At 46.1% G+C, this 16,870-nt stretch overlaps 1 protein-coding gene across 2 annotated transcripts in view; it reads right to left on the bottom strand.

Annotated features, from left to right (window-relative positions):
* The window catches only part of znrf3 (zinc and ring finger 3), a 75,463-nt gene extending 61,411 nt beyond the window's left edge, over positions 1-14,052 (bottom strand). For both annotated transcript variants that reach the window (XM_030061061.1, XM_030061063.1), the window contains exon 1: positions 13,557-14,052. In XM_030061061.1, coding sequence (XP_029916921.1) covers positions 13,557-13,787 — 231 coding nt within the window. In that variant the 5' untranslated portion in view covers positions 13,788-14,052. The remainder of the gene's footprint in view (positions 1-13,556) is intronic.
* Positions 14,053-16,870: the final 2,818 nt, after the last annotated feature.

The following is a 16,870-nucleotide window of genomic DNA, read 5'->3' as shown; positions in this document are numbered from 1 at the left end:
AATGTATGCATCAGTAGCTTACCAAATCCTCTGTCCTTGAGCTTAGCTTGGGGCGACGCTGCTGAAAAGCTGACCCAAATATGCTACATGTGGTTTGCCAATAGGAAATAGCTCACAGTAAGGCACAGGGCAGGTTTTGGTACGGAATCAATTTCTCCTCAGTATCTGTGAAATTGGCACAGGCCTCCCGTTAACATTCGCTTTGCAATGTTAAAGCAAGTCAGTGGTGTGCAAAGCTGTGACTGTCACATTCCCATCAACAAACAGCTCGACTGCCTGTTTTTCACTTAAAGCCATCAAAAGACATAGAATGACTCAGCGGATTTGAGGTTCGATCAGTGATGACAGAATCATTTTCAAATAATCTACCGCCTTCTGTTTGATATCTGACAGGATTGTGTTTTCCAGGTGGGCCCGCTGGGATTTTACATTTCCCGTGCTACTGATTGAAACAGGCGCCAAACTGTAAATCGACACATCTGCCTCCCATGTCTCCGCCCTGATGGGAAAGGGCTGTAGCAGGTGTGACGCCGGTGGTCTGCTGTGGAAACAATATTGCAGAGCACAGCACAGAGGTGTACCGAGGTGTGGAGAGGACAAAGTTGCAAAGAAAAAAGTTGCAAAGTGAGCTGCAGCAATTTATTATTTTATACAGATAATGTAATATGTGAGAAGTGCTTCTATAACGCTGCGCTATAATAACAGACACAGGCTGGCGTGTGATCACTTTTTTTTTTCTTCCCAGGAAAATGGAGTTGTGACATGATGTTCTGAGCTCAAATATTATTTCTTTTGTCTCAGATATGTTAGCCCTTTCCACACTTGGGTTCCACAGCCCTAGGCTAACCAGGCCCTGGGCTAACTGTAGCCCTGGGCTTAGGTTAACCTCGATTCACACAAGGACTTATCAAACCCAGGATTTACAGTTAGCTCCGGCTTAAGCAGCCACACTTGAAAATCAGAGCCGAGGGTTAATGTCCTCAGAAAACTTGCAGCACAGTTTTGACTGGACAACACACATTCTGTTGCTTTTCAGAATCACTACATTGCTGTTATTCTTCCTAATTCTTAATTCTCCACTCCGGGCTAAGAGTGGGGATGTACCACATTTGAAGTTGCAAGTGTGAAAAGACGGTTAGCCCAGGACTAAATGGGGTTTTATCCCAGGGCTAACAGAGATGAAAGAATTTATCATCACTGCTGTCACTGAAACAAGCAACAGCAGATTGATATTTGGCTGCTGATAAGCATTCACTGCTGTGGTATTTGTGCACTGCGCTTTGCCTGTCAGTCAAACAGTGTCCAGTGCAGTGATGTATTTAGATTCTCTACAGGTGGCAGTCTTTTTTTTTTTTTTTTTTTGTCTGTTCAGCCACAGTGGGTATCACTGCTCATTGTAATTGTACCCAGTTCCTCTATTTATTACTACTGTTGCTGCTGGAAACAAACTATATCACTTCCTGTACATCAAAGAATTTTTCCTGAGAAAGACCTATCTGACATGAGGTTTTTACAACAGTGAATATTTTCATTGGTACAGGCTGAATTGCCTATTACTATGGTGTGTAAATGGCTGCCAAGACAGATTTGCCAAATAGACATTCATGTATATAAAATGCCACAGATGACTACTTGAAATGACACTTTATTCAAGAGTGTTTGACCTGAACATAATAGAGAAATAGATCTACAACCGCAGAGTGAACTAATCGGTGATGAAATGTTTCATAAAAGCTACAATAGCTCTGACAAATGACACCGACTCTCCTGCACTGGCTGTATGAGAAAGGACAGCGCTAACATACTGGTGAGGCCGGTGTCCAAATCTCAGAGCCACATTCCCTGGGATATGTGTTTACTTCGAAATGCCTGCGGGATGCATGTCACCCCAGGAGTGACAATTTGACTTTTGTCACATGCCTGTGGGATGCGGATGGAATAGTAAAGGGCTGTTTTGGCCCGTCTTTTTCTGTCATTTCTTTCTTGTCCCAGTCCCTGTCAATCTCGCCTTTCTCTTGAACCGGCCTTCTGAGAAACTCCACTGGCCAAGAAGATTCCTTGACATGTCCAAGGACAAGTTATCATTACAGAGCCAAGCCTGTTTGGACAGACTGCCCACGCATTGCCAGACAAAGAATAGCCGAGATCTCTTCAGCGCCTTTCTTCCACGGCTGAAAAGAGACGAAGTGCAGCTTTGCACCAGAGTTACAAGAAAGAGAAGGGAAGAGCAGATAATAACAGCAATGTTGTGCTTCAGCTCATGAAGGAAGAAACGGTTTCGACTGTTACCAACGGAGTCATGTCGGAGTCATGTCTTCCATTATACAGCCAACCTGTAAACAACACTGACAAAAGGATTGTTTTCTGGATGCAAGCTTTCGGGGAAAATGATATTTTTTTCCCTGACTGCAACATGCAGGAGCAATGAGGAGTAAATAGACGGATGCATGGGGATAGAGACGGGCACAGTTGACCAGCAATAATTGTCCTGACCTTTTCATATTATGCTCAGGTTCAGACTGAGCTGGAAGGGGTGGGACGAGGAGTGGGTGAGCACCATCTGCATGGAGGGAAATGTCACTGCCATTAGCTCAACTCAATAGGGTCTGCAAAGACATTGTCTAGACATCTTTATTCCACCCTCAACTCTGTCTCTGACCCAGTCGCCGACTCACATCTGAAGCACGAACTGTAAGCACGCAAATCCTAACCTACTCTGACGGGAATTACCAAGAACATATATATAGCATGAATTAAAATGCCTCAATGTGCTCTTTCACTGTGCAAATACTAGGATTTAGCGTTGCTCGAGTGCAAAGTTAGTCGCCGCGTATTCAGCATGACAGCAGTGTACAATCTTGTTGCACAGGCATGGGAGCAACTTCAGTATGAATTGTGCTTTGTCTCCATCCATTCGAGTACGGTGATTATAGCTAGATGGTCCTATGATCCTTGTGAATGCTGCAGTCTACAAACTGGAGACAAGGAGGTCCCTTTTTTATGGCCGACAACAAAGGCTTCATGCTATCGCCCCGGCTTCCAACTGCAACCCAGGACGCCAGAGTTAAAAGGTTAACCTCGGCATGAACTCCAAATAAATAAAAGTGCAGCTGTTTACTGCTCATTTAACATCAAAGAGACGCACCATCAGAAAACAAGGGAGAGGAGAACAGAGCTGCAATGAGTGGCATGCAAATAACCTTTACCAAACTGAATCAACAACAGTGAATTACGGCGGTGTGCTCTCACCACGGGAGATAACTTTCCTACAGTGTCTGTCACCTAACTGTCATGGGAGCTGTCAATGAGTTATCAGCCCGACGATCATGGGGGCATTTTGAAAGGATCTGTGGTCATGCTTGGTATAACAGACATTACAAAGGAGGTGCATGCACACATATATACATGCAACACATGCGCGCACACACATACACACACACGGCCCCTAGTATAAACTTTACAAAGAACAGAGTCAACTCTGTTCCACCTGTTGTGTACTTTAGAAACGCCCATTGGATTAACCTATCTGCTGGAATCAGATAAAAAACTCAGTTCCCCGTTCCAAGTCCTCCATCAAAAACGTAAATAAAAACCTTTTCAACAGGCGATCCTTACGTTGTTGCAAGGTTGAGAGATGCCCTGTTACCTCCTCGTGTGAGCAGAGCAAACTTGCTGGGCTACAAACAAATACTCAAAGTATTTTTCTCACTCCACTTAAGCAAGGGAACACCTCCACCTTTATTTGTATGAGAGCGGATTTAGCCCGAAGGCCTGCAATTACATCATCGTTCAGTTTTGCAGTGCCGCATATCAGGGCCGGCATTACTCAGAGAGCCCTTTGAAGAGTTTGGCCCAGCCCTCTGTCTCTCTCCAACTCTCTCCACCCCCCCATCCCCTTCGGCACAGCCTTTGATGTTAGCGCGTGGAGCTGCGCCGAGCGTCACGGCCTCCCAGGCCTCCCCGCCTCGCCTGATCCTATCTGCTCAGGCGGCACATTCATGTGGTTTACACCCGCAGCACGACTCCCGGCTGCTATTCACCCAGCATTACAGGCCCCTCCCTGTTCAGGGTCCAGGGGCTGTAGAGGGAGGCAGCGTGGCCTGAGCTGACTACGGGGGTCGAGGGGAAGGACAGCAGGAATTGAGGAGGCTTTATCAAAGCCCATGGCTGTGCTACAGTGCTTATAATGGCACACTATGTTGGCAAACACACTGCGTTTGCAGATTCATCAAAAGAAAAGTTACACCTGGCCCACAGGGATTTAAGGAGTTCTCTCAAAGTCAAGTCTAAATATGTGGTGGCTAGGGCCTCGGTTTATAGCAAGATGCTATTACACCTTCAGCAGCGGTGAGCTGACCAGTAGTAACTGTGCTGACCTTTTCATTCACGATCTTGATCAGTCTGAGCAAAACAGGTCGGATTATGTGTGAGTTAGTGCCTGCATGGAGGAAAATGTCACTGTCATTAGCTTAGCTCAAACGGGTGGGCAAAGACATTGTCTAGACATCACTAATACACCCTAAGCTTTGTCTCTGTCCCGGTCCCAAACTCAGATCGGAAAGATAGAGTCTCAGTACACACGCAAATCCTAAGCTGCAGCGAAGAGACTTAAATATACAGCATAGTGCGGATTAAAGTGCCTCAGTGTGCTCTTTCCATGTGTAAATATTTAGCATTGCTGTTGTGAGTGCAAAATGATTCGCTGTTTATCCAGCATGTATTCTGCAAGAGAACGTACAATCTCTCTGCACAGGTGTGGGAGCAGCTTCAGCACGGACCGTGTTTTCCTTTCATCCATTCAAGTACGGTGATTACAGCTCCGCGGTGCAAGCTGGAGATCCGCGAAAGGAAGATGTACACCTGACCCTCTGGGATGTAAGGAGTTTTCTCAGAGTCGACTCTGAGCGTGTGGGCCTTGGTTTCTAGCGAGGCGCTCTTGACGCCCACAAGAGCAGCGGCTCATCTTATCCTTGGTTGTAGCTGCGATACATGAAATGAGCTATCCTTCAAAGCCAGCAGCTCAGCTTTCACAGAACAGTCGTGTGACAAACACAACAGCCAGCAGAAAATGTAAGAGCCTCTGTCGCCAGCATGCATACCCAGGATGCAGATGCAGTATGAAAAGAAAGCCGATTTCTCACTTCAAAGATCCGCGGTACATTTTTTAGCAATAATTCCTGTGGAAGAGGAAGAGAGGGAGGTGGGAAGATACAGTGATATACACTATATTGCCAAAAGTATTCGCTCGGCTGCCTTCACACACATATGAACATGAGTGACATCCCATTCTTAAACCATAGGATTTAATATGATGTGGGCCCATCCTTTGCAGCTATAACAGCTTCAACTCTTCTAGGAAGGCTTTCCACAAGGTTTAGGAGAGTGTTTATGGGAATTTTTGACCATTCTTCCAGAAGTGCATTTGTGAGGTCAAACACTGATGTTGGACAAGAAGGCCTGGCTCGCAGTCTCCGCTCTAATTCATCCCAAAGGTGTTCTCTCGGGTTGAGGTCAGGACTCTGTGCAGGCCAGTCAAGTTCTTCCACACCAAACTCGCTTATCCATGTCTTTATGGACCTTGCTTTGTGCACTGGTGCACAGTCGTGTTGGAAGAGGAAGGGGCCCGCTCCAAACTGTTCCCACAAAGTTGGGAGCATGAAATTGTCCAAAATGTCTTTGTATGCTGAAGCATTAAGAGTTCCTTTCACTGGAACTAAGGGGCCGAGCCCAACGTCCGAAAAACAACCCCACACCATAATCCCCCCTCCACCAAACTTTACACTTGGCACAATGCAGTCAGACAAGTACCGTTCTCCTGGCAACCACCAAACCCAGACTCGTCCATCAGATTGCCAGACGGAGAAGCGTGACTCGTCACTGCAGAGAACACGTGTCCACTGCTCTAGAGGCCAGTGGCGGCGTGCTTTACACCGCTGCATCCGATGCTTTGCATTGTGCTTGGTGATGTAAGGCTTGGATGCAGCTGCTCGGCCATGGAAACCCATTCCATGAAGCTCTCTACGCACTGCTCTTGACTAATCTGAAGATCACATGAAGTTTAAAGGTCTCAAGCTACTGACTCTGCAGAAAGTTGGCGTCCTCTGCGCACTATGCGTCTCAGCATCCGCTGACCCTGCTCTGTGATTTTATGTGGCCTACCACTCCATGGCTGAGTTGCTGTCGTTCCCAATCGCTTCTACTTTGTTATAGTACCACTAACAGTTGATTGTGGAATATTTAGTAGCGAGGAAGTTTCACAACTGGACTTACTGCACAGGTGGCATCCTATTACATTACTATTACAGCACCATGCTGGAATTCACTGAGCTCCTGAGAGCGACCCATTCTTTCACAAATGTTTGTAGAAGTAGTCTGCATGCCTAGGTGCTTGATTTTATACACCTGTGGCCATGGAAGTGATTGGAACACCTGAATTCAATGATTTGGATAGATGAGCGAATACTTTTGGCAATATAGTGTATTTTCACTATGCACCCAGGGGACGTGCATCCAGAAAAAAAAATGAAGCACAGAGATAACCCAGCCTGTTCTCATCTGACCAAGCAAGCCCAATTCATCATCCTCCTGCCCCCATTGTGTTAAAACCTGGGTCCTCCACATTACTGGAGCAACTAACTAGCCTCCAGAAGCCTGGGATGGGTGTGTGTGTGTGTGTCGGGGGGAGTGATGGTGAAGGTGGAGATGAGCGGAGCTTCCAAGCCAAATCTGATTTGTTCCCATCTGGCACCCCTGTAAATGACCTTTGCCACGGTTGTGCAGGAATCCATTAAAGGAAACAAAGGGGAGAGAGAAAAATGGCAGCGATGTGACAGAGGGCCTGTCAGTCTGCGTGTGAGATGAACCCTGGCGCTCTAATCAGGAGTCACCGTTGGTATGATGCATTACGCCGAGGCCGATCATGACCACAAAAACCAGCAATGGCTGTCCTGAACAAAAGACCGGACAAATGGGAACGAGGGACAAAACGTGTTAGGAAGACAGTGGAGCAGGAGCGTGCAAATTTAGATCATTTTATTCAGACATGTGAGCGCTGATCATCATGCAGTGATTTATACAAAAGAAGGAACTTAGAAGCCCGTGTTCTTGAACTTTGGTGAGTGTTAAGACATCGCCTTTCATCGAGGCATTAGCAAATGAGATGCAAGACAGCGAGTGTGTATGAGTGAGCGTCCAGGCCTTTAAAGTATACTGCTGTGTGCATATCAGGCGGAAGAGGCAGACGGAGTGTGTTGCACAGGGTAAAAGGACTCCTGGCTCCCCACACAGCTACCTTCCCAGTCTATTGGCAAAAAAAAAAAAAAAAAAAGGAATAACAAAAGGGGGCTGGCGTTGTGGCCTTCCACGGTTAGTCAGCACATTCCTGGCCAACAACAAAGCATGCCTCTGCCTGGATGAGCCACTGCGAGCATTGTCATTTCATAACCCTCGCCCCCTTAGCCTTTGTTTTCCAGACCCTCTGTGTCAGTGGATAAAAATGTGGGCTGAGGGGATGGACTCGGCCTTTCAGCACTTTTTCATCAAATGCAGACAGACAGAGCGAGGTCTAGTCAGGGAAAGTAGGCTGGGCGAAGTGCAGTCCCAGTGAAAATCACCTGCCGCGGCGTGGTGTTTAGACTCTCGTGTAAAAAAAAAAAGGGCGGCATCCTGACACTCGGATATCGTCCGTGTGTGGCTCGTCACACACGGAATGACAACCACGGGTGAAGCTGCATAAACACGTCCTCACTGTCTGGACATAAAGCACACAACACAGGTCCTTCGTACAAATGAGCTCGGACAATTCATTGATAGCGGATCAAGAGGAAGGCCACACGGGGGGAATAGGGTTCCCCTGGGAGAGGCCCAGATACCGGAGAGAAAGCAGCACCCAGCGCCAGGGCTGACTGCTAATCGTTCTTGGAGTGGAACATCAAAGGACGACTCAGCCACTCAGCCCAGTGGAAACTAACATAGCTACTGGGGCCACCAGTACCAACATGCACTTGTTCCAGGTGGAGCTGCGCAAAGAGTGGGAATGAGAGGCTGGGAGAGTTGTGTGTATGTGTGTGTGAGGGGGGGAGCAAAGAGCCAGGGGCAGGAGAGTAAAACCTGGGCTGCTGGTTTGTGAGAAAGTGTCGTCCCATTAAAAGGAGAAGGGAAAGGTACGAGGAAGCCCAACAGGAAGCTGGGTGTTTACAGAATGCCATGTATGCGGATGCTGTTTGTAGGTCAAAATTATAGTGCGTGACAGGTTGCTTATTTATATTTTCAGCATTTCGCTGACGCCCTTATCCAGAACACCTTACAATGAATAACTGTGACTCCACTGGTATTTTAATGATAACACATCAGCACGTCCCGGTTAAGAAAGAGCAGCTAGTGCTGTTTGAAGTCATTCACATGCACTATAGGACGCGTGACAAATTTTGTCTGCATGAAAGGAGCAGACTGGGGGGGCGGTTGGAGGAGTGGGGGGGTGTTAAGCAAGAGAGAGAAAAACAGTTTAGTCTGTTCTATTCCGAAAAGGGGAGAAACGCAGCCTCAAATTACTTTGGCTGGGACATGAAAGTCAAGCGGGGTGGCGGTTAAGAGACGATAGCACTTAAAATACAGCTGCGACCGCAAAGCCAATAAATGGAAAAAAGTAGGGAGCAGCACTTTTAACCTTTTAAACCAGCATTTGTGTACTGCTACTGTTGCTTTGGCGCTGGGAGTGGCCCAGTCCCTGGTACCTCCCGTCTGGGACCGGCCCATTATGGCCTCTTGGGGTTTCCAGCCTGTGGTGAGAAAGCGCGCTGGATCCCTCAACCACTAAAGCTCTCATTATATTCTAAATGCAGCGCGACACAACTCCTGCCAGCTCCAAGGTAGGAGCTCCAGTATTTAAGCTCATCGTTGTCTTAGCTCAAAACCGCTGCTTTCCCCCTGCACTTCCAGTCAAAAAAAAAAAAAAAAAAAAAAAAAACAACTTCCATTTCAAAAGAACCAAGTCACCAGGCAAGTCTCCCAGCTACAGTAACTGGTATTTCATGTGTGTGGAGGTGAAGTTCAAAGGTAAACCGACTAGTGGGTGTTGAGAATGGGCTTGGCAAACGCTCGCCTCCTCTTCTTCTTCTTCTTCCTGAAACTGGATTCAGAGGATGCTCTACATCCCTCCAGAGAGGAAGTAGGCGAAAGCCACATTATTCCCTCTGGTTCTGGCCGACGACGCTATGAGTTCCATCTGGTCCTCTTGGTGCCCCTGCCACGTCCCTGCCTCGGCTCCGCGCTCACATGCTGACAGCACGGCCCCGCTGGAAATCAGAGGCAGATGTGTGCTCATGCGATGCAGTGCAGCTCATCTCGCTACAGGAAAGATGATTTGGCGTCACAGAGACAATGGAGAGTGATGAGCAGCAGATGCGTTCGCCTCTGCGTCAAACACACTCTAATCAGGAGGCGCTGTGTGCACACTGTCAGCAACCATGAATGTGAAATATTTGGCGACTGGCGTTCTGGCTGAAGGTAATAACTGTGCATCCAGCGTGGCCAAGCCGTTCCAGGAACACGAATACTAGTGCAGCACCTCTTCAGTCTGTAATATCAGCTGGCATCGGGAATCCAAGCGACAGTCCTCCATCGATGCACCTCCGCCTCCAATTCGTCTCCATCAGGGATGATGTCATCGCTGTTGCTGTTCGACGGGCTTTGCCTGTGTCAACACTGCCGTTCTGACTATGAAACGCTGCATTTGTTTACAGCCAAATTCTGGATTATATGTTAGCACACACGGCATCGCAAAACGGGGGCCTGACAGTCTTCAAGCCATCACCATGGAGTTCCAGTGTTTGAGAAGCCATGGCAACACAATCATAATTTCTAAACTATGTAATAAGTGATGTCAAAGCAATAAGTGGTTCTAGTGAGTCGAGTGCCATAAATCAGTCAGTCTTAACTCCAGTCCTCGGGCCCGGAGTACAGCTGGTGTTCAATTTCACCAGGTAGTTTTCATTCTAGCTGTCTAATCAGGGATCATTTAGACCTGGGACAAGAGGTGAATGCAATTAAATACCTGGCAGAATAGAAAACCAGCAGTACTCTGGGCCCCGGGGACTATAGTTAAGAACTGCTGCTGTAAATACACTCTTAAAGCTGTCTCAGGCAACCGCCTGTTGATATCCACACAGTCTCATTCCATGACACAATAATTTAAGGAGACATTGATTACTCCACTATTGTGGAGTCAAACTGGAGCAATCAGGGAAATGGCTCGGGAAGCCTGGGGTTTGGCATCACGGCCAGATCCGAGTCATCATGCTTCTCCCCTAAGAGCAGAGCAAGTAGCAAATTGACTTAATTTATTATTTTTGGCCCTGGCAGCACGTGCCACATTTTGCACTCTTCAGGCAGACTGAGCGGGTGTTAGCTTTAGGGAATTAGCAAAGGAGAGCTGGGAGTGTCTGAGTGGTGATGGTGGTTACCTCTTTGCTCAGGAACTCTGCCAAGCCCCCCTGTATTTCAACCCATACCTGCTGAGGTCTGGCCACTACTGTACACACAGGGTAACGCAAAACCCTCAGGGTCCTGTTCAAACAGCAGGAAGAGGCCTACAAGGCCCCATAAGCCTCAGGCAGGCCAAATCAAGTGCTCCAATCACTGAACAAGAAAAGGCTTGACGCTCAAGCTCCGACAGCAATCAGCGGAGAGGTGCAACGGATGCAGAGGGCGCTGCGGAAAACGACATGCGCGAGAGCCTATGCATTTCTGCTCAAATTAATTCCAATGTAACTCTATATCCGTTACAATACCACAGTAACTTCCCAACATGTTAAAGCAATGTTATTTCACAAGCACGGGATTTGCGAGTGGGGGATTTGTTACCGGTTTAAAATTATACTCCTCATGCTGTATGGTTGTCATTCTTTCTCATTTTCAACTTTCATAAATCTTTGGTAAAGACATAGGAAACTCAAGACAGTGTGCTGCGCTGGACAAACTGCCCCTCATTATAGCTTGACAAAATATAAGCTGCCTCTAAGTGGTCAGAAGTTATGTTAGCAAAGAAAGCAAACCTAAATAGATGTGGTTTTCGATGTAAAGCTGAGGTCCGACATTTCTGTGTGGTTACTGAGTGGCGCCAAATGGCCATAGCTATGTATAAACAGGGGCCATTTTTGTGCTGAGTATCCCCCTCCTTTGATCCCCACATATCATCTTCCTCCTTTCAAAATAATAACTGTCTGTACTTTCAGGGAAACAAAACACATGCATCCACTGAGATTTTGTTGTCATATAGGCATCGGGCTATCCTCCGTGACGTGCTTGCAATCAAGAACACAGTTGCATATGTGCACTTGTTTGTAAACATGCTTTGCCTTAAGGTATTTTGAATTGAAGGCTTCATCTTCTCATGAAGTGTGAAGGGAGGGAGTGTGACATTGTCAGTAACTTTGCAGATTCAGAATCAATGCATCCACACAGAACATAGATAAGAGGATAAACCAGCATTGAGTACGATGGCTTGTGGAAATATGCTGCTGAAATGCTGTGACACACTTGAGGTTTCTGGTGACGTGCGGTGGTGTTTCAGCCAAGAGGCCACCACTGCAGACTTTCACCAATGTGGTGAGCATGATCAGGCTCAAATGTGTATTCGAAGCATTTCAGCATTTTCACAGTGACCCCCCCCTTGCCCACCCATTTCTGTCAGGGCTGCACTGTAACCTGTCCTCCCACTACTGACCACTGATCTCATGAAGCCTCACTCATTCCACAGATTCGGGCCACGCTTCTGCTGCTGCTGCTATCGGCGCTTACAGGAAAGACGTAACCTTGATAGATTGCTGCTGAAGGCATTCTTTGCTGCTGAGGGCGTTCATTTTTCATACGGTGCATGCGTGCTAAATCTCTGTGACTTTCATCTTGTCTTATCACAATTCCTCATGCAGTATTGCACTCAGCACTGGAAAAAAAAAAAGCTTCACACTGAGTAAGCAGTTAGTCCAACCATGGCCAGCTTGAATGCACCTGACATGCTGGAGGTCAGGAATGATAAGATGGACCATGGTAGCCTGACACAGGACCAGGCTCTAAGTGCACGCTCCTTTTTGAGGATAGTTTAATGTAGAAATGACTGCAAGGAAGTCTAAATAGAAGTACACTTCAAAGGGTAAACATTTGGCATGTAAAAAATGTGAAGCAGCTCCAAGCCAGTCCCAAACTTGGATGGTTGGTCAAACCATCACCAGCTTCAGCCAAACACACTTGACATGCTCGAGGTTTGGAAGTAATACATGCATCACTCAGGCCTCTAGCCCTGATAGATGGCTGAGATGTGACTAGTTCCAACAGCAAACTCCTTTTTCTATGCATAAATAACACCTTAGAGGTAAGTCTAAATGAGGTGACGATGCAACTTCCAAAATGTATGGATACTAGCCAGTGCTCCAATGATCCAGCCATCACTAGCTTCCACCAAATCCACCTGACATGAGGTCAAGAAATAAAAGATGGCACATTTTGATGCACGATCAGTTTCCACAACAACTCTTGCCAACAATTTAAAACAGCTGCAAAAATGACAGAACTTGAGCCCAAAATGCTGAACCCAGGACACTGGAAAGCAAAACGGAAAGACACCTCTAGTGGCTCCCAGTCCATCATGAAGCTGAATGGACGGCTGCAACCATCACAAACTTCAGCCAGATACACTTGACACGTTAAGGGCTATGAAATAAACCATGGATCGCAGAGATTACCCGGGAGATGACCGGGTTACACAACCCAATCGGTTTTTCTGTGCAGTTTTCAAACCTTAAAAATAGTTACAAGTGAGTCCAGACAAAAGTGGTTCAACTTCAAAGGCAGTGTAGCTGATGACGGCTACATAGTTACAGGCTACAGCGCGGCGGGACATGTGGGTTGGTTTACACGCTGGTATGGTTCAGGTTACGCCAAAAACAACAACAACAACAACAAAAAAAAAAGTATTCAACTAATAGAGCAACTGCAACTCCAGTGGAGGTTTGGTGGACTTGGGGTTGATAAAGGATCACGATTCCGGCTTGAAAATCGTGAGCGGTAGCCTCGGTCGTAACCTGGCAGCAGCTTGAGAAACGCAGTGTTGCTGAAAACTTTACAAACTTCCAGGGGGGGTGAAGTGAATGTTTTGCAACTTCTCGGGAAAACACTTCACGGTTGCATGCGTGCCGGGAAGAAAATAAGCGTGTGGCCAGCTTTGAAGTGAGCCCGACACATCAACAAAATAACCTGCAAGAGCATGTTTTCCCTGTGAATGAATTCCACAAGATAGGAGCCATCTTGTGACCGCATATGCTTGCGAGCTTAGTACCATCCTCACAGAGCCTGCATACACATACACACACAAACACACACACACACATACACACACACTCACACGCGCACTCACCACATACAACTCTTGTCAACCCTCCACCCCCTTTGGAAAAAGTTTCGAGAAGGGCAGCTTGGTAAAAATGAAAGCCCGAGTCCCGTAACGTTGTTCGGGACTACAGGTTTCCCATTCCCCCCATAAGAAAAAGGTAGTTCACACATACTTGAACGATCTCCCCCTCCGCGCTGATAGTGGCTCCTGCTTTAGAGAACCGTCCTTGCAAGCCAGTCGTGTAAGTAGTATAATCTCCATTTGGACTGGACTCAAACAGAACCACTTCCACAAAGGCAGTATCCTTGGCGAAAACGGTACCCAGAGAAGCGGTGACCATCAAGATCACCAGGACCACCGAGTCGGGTACACGATCTAAGCCTCTCCTTGGTAAAATCATCATCTTGCCGGCTGGATCTGCGCCGATCGGGACATAATTTCATACGGATTAATTATTTGGGTGTTGGTAAATGAAATGGGATCTGTGCGCGTAATGGGCGATGCGTCAAAAGAGCGTCAAAAGAGTCGGAATTGTGCAATAAAAGCTGCGCCCGGGCTGAAGCGTGTTTATTTCACCACTGCAAGCCTTGTCAATTACATTGCCTGCAAACGCTCCCTCTCTCCCTCTCCCTCTCTCTCCCTCTCTCTCTTTCTTTCTCACCCCCCCTACAAAGCGGATCTCCTTTGATCTCCAAACACGTGATTTTTTTTTTTTTTTTTTTTTTTAGTTTTTTTTTTTCTCTCTCCCAAAAGGGTTATATCCCCACCCACCAATCTTTCTGACCCTCTCCATTGCACTCCTCACTCTGAAGTGCCAGCACTCAGTTAAGGAGGCACGACGCGCCCATTGAATAGCAAAGGCCGACTCAAGTTTGAAAACTCTCAGAGTTGCAAGTTTCGATTTTGATTCATTTCCATGTTTTGGGTTGTTTACCACGCATTTGGCGCATTTAAACACAACGTTTTCGGCCCCGGGTTGATTTGTAATTTCCCCCCAAAGTTTGACACGTTTTCAACTCTCGGACCACCTTAAAATAAACATTACCCTCTTCAGGACGCTTCATTATTTAACCGGGCTAATTTTTCAGTGGGATTCAGATATGTTTACCTCTAGGTTATGATGTCGTAAACAGTTTGTTTGAGCTTGCAACATCTCAATCTGAGAACGACACACAAAAGTTGGCTTTTAGCGAGACTTTCTAAACAAAAGTCGCCTATTTCCTAAAAGAAAACATGATAATATCCTTATAATTCACCTATAATGATTAAGAATACCCGGGCAGTGAGTCTACATGGAGAGTTTTTACTTATTTTGTTCATTTGTTTTGAGTATCACTCCCTTTATATTCGTTTGGACACTTAAAAGTTTGCAGATCTATTTGAGAGGAATCCTTCAAAACTCTATTATAGTACTTTATAAACTACCTAGTACTTTTGTTGTTTTCCAAAAGGGATTTTTCATGTTGTTCATCCTCATTTCTTTTTCAGGACGTGTGGTTCCGAGCTGTTGTATTGCGTATTAATTAAAGGCAATATATTCACTCAAGTATAATTGCGCAGCAGTCTTTGGACTGTACCAATCTCCAATTAACTCCACTCTTTGATCTTTACAGTAGTCCTCATTGAGGCAGACTTGACAAGCTAATCATAGACCATCCGGGGCGGTTTACAAACGCTGTCTCTAAATGTTTAAACGTAATTTGACATAATTTCATCTGGTGAGAGTCACAACCAGAGCGTTTTTGAATGGTCCGCCGCAAATCCAAGAACTGCGGGGAAAATCACCAGAGAGAATACAAGTTGCGACAGTCTAAGACACTTTCTGATTACTTTACCTGCATATGCTTATAAAATTTCTCACCATCTGCTCTTTATACACTGAGACCTCCAGTGGGTGCAGCCTGTATCTCTTATAAACAGTGATTGTTGATGCAGCTCTCCACCATTGCAGGAGACAATTATCTCTCTGTCAGAAAATACAAGAGTCTATTGGAAAACTCCACTAATCAGTTCCTGGATATATCTGCTGCTCAGTGCCTTTTTTCTTCAGTGTGAGACTATGCGTCTGCAGATAGGCTGATAGCGCCTGGGTTCCCAGCAGCACAGTGTCTTTGTGCTGAAAGCACATGGGAAAGAATAGACAAATGCACATCTTTTCATTACTGCAAAAGAGGAAGGGTTTTGAATCACTATGCGACTCCACAAGGGCCCATAGTACCATGCGAGTGATGATACTATACTTGAATTGTGCCGTGTTGAATGGGGGCGACAACAGTATACCATCTTATATGACAGAGTGACTTCCAGTGCAGTCTTCCACTTTGATTTAAAGCAGTTTTATAATATATATTTAAGAAATAGTGCATGAAATTGAATTAGCACTTTGGAGAGGCCTGTTTTCAATCATTCTTGGTCAAAATGTGAAAGCACCAAATTGGCCTCTTGTGGAGCAAGCACACTGGTGTTTTGAAGCTCCCAAATGAAGGGTGAGCCCGGTGATAGATGTCCAAAGCCCAGAAAACAAGGTCTCATCTTGCTGTCAGCTGTGTGGCAGTGTGATTATGAAAACCAACTGTGAGGCCTTTTTAGGTCAAGAATGCAGCCGCCTTTGGAAGAAAGCATGATGGTCAACATGTGTTTGGACTCAAAAGTGGGGGGAAAAACAATTCAAAGGAGCTTAAGAGAAACTTAAGAAGTTCTTCAGCGCCTCCAGCTTGACAATAATTCACAGATCACATCGGACGTCATTCTGTTTTATGAATCCTGATCCACACCACATGTGCTAGCTGTCTTATAACTAACACTCTCTCTCTCTCTCTGTTACTCACGCACACACAGACACGCAAACAGAGGAAATACGGATCAGTGTGACTTTGAACGAAGCCTTAAGTGAGGAATCAAACAGGTGTGAGAAAGGAGAAACGAAGCGGTGCATACATAATGTGCATAAAAGTGACTGCATGCATAACAAATCTGTGGCATCAGATGCATATTATCAGTTTATTAATTGACAGTTACAATGCATTATATCAACAAGTCATCTGTGGTCACATTACTGAGAGGGGTGATTGTTCTTCTCCTATGGCAAGCCTGCCCTCTGCTGGTTGTTAGTTTTTCTCATGAGAAATTTGTTCCTACAAAATGCTATTACTCTCAGGAAAAAAAAATACACATCACTGTGAAATTGGTGGTTTCTCGTTCTTGCTTGGCTTGACAGTTTTCCAAGTACACTTTCCAGATTATTTCAGATAGAGTGAATCGAATGACCCCTTTGCCCTTAAAAGCTATTTAAAACCTCTCGGTATGATCTAAAGAAGCAGCGTTATTTTCTTCCTTCCTGACAAGCACATTCATTTTGCCCCAGAAACGTGGTTTTCGCTCGACGACAGCTGCGGATCTTCTCCCAACGCTCCAGTCCCTCTCTAAACTCAACCCGCCCTGACAAGAATCAGCTGTCTGCTTGTTTAGGCTGGGAGAGTGCTGAGG

Source organism: Myripristis murdjan, chromosome 9 (assembly GCF_902150065.1).
Source record: "Myripristis murdjan chromosome 9, fMyrMur1.1, whole genome shotgun sequence".
In the NCBI taxonomy this organism is placed as follows: domain Eukaryota; kingdom Metazoa; phylum Chordata; class Actinopteri; order Holocentriformes; family Holocentridae; genus Myripristis; species Myripristis murdjan.
The sequence above is the reverse complement of the archived record's forward strand: the minus strand, read 5'-3'. Positions and strand labels throughout refer to the sequence as shown.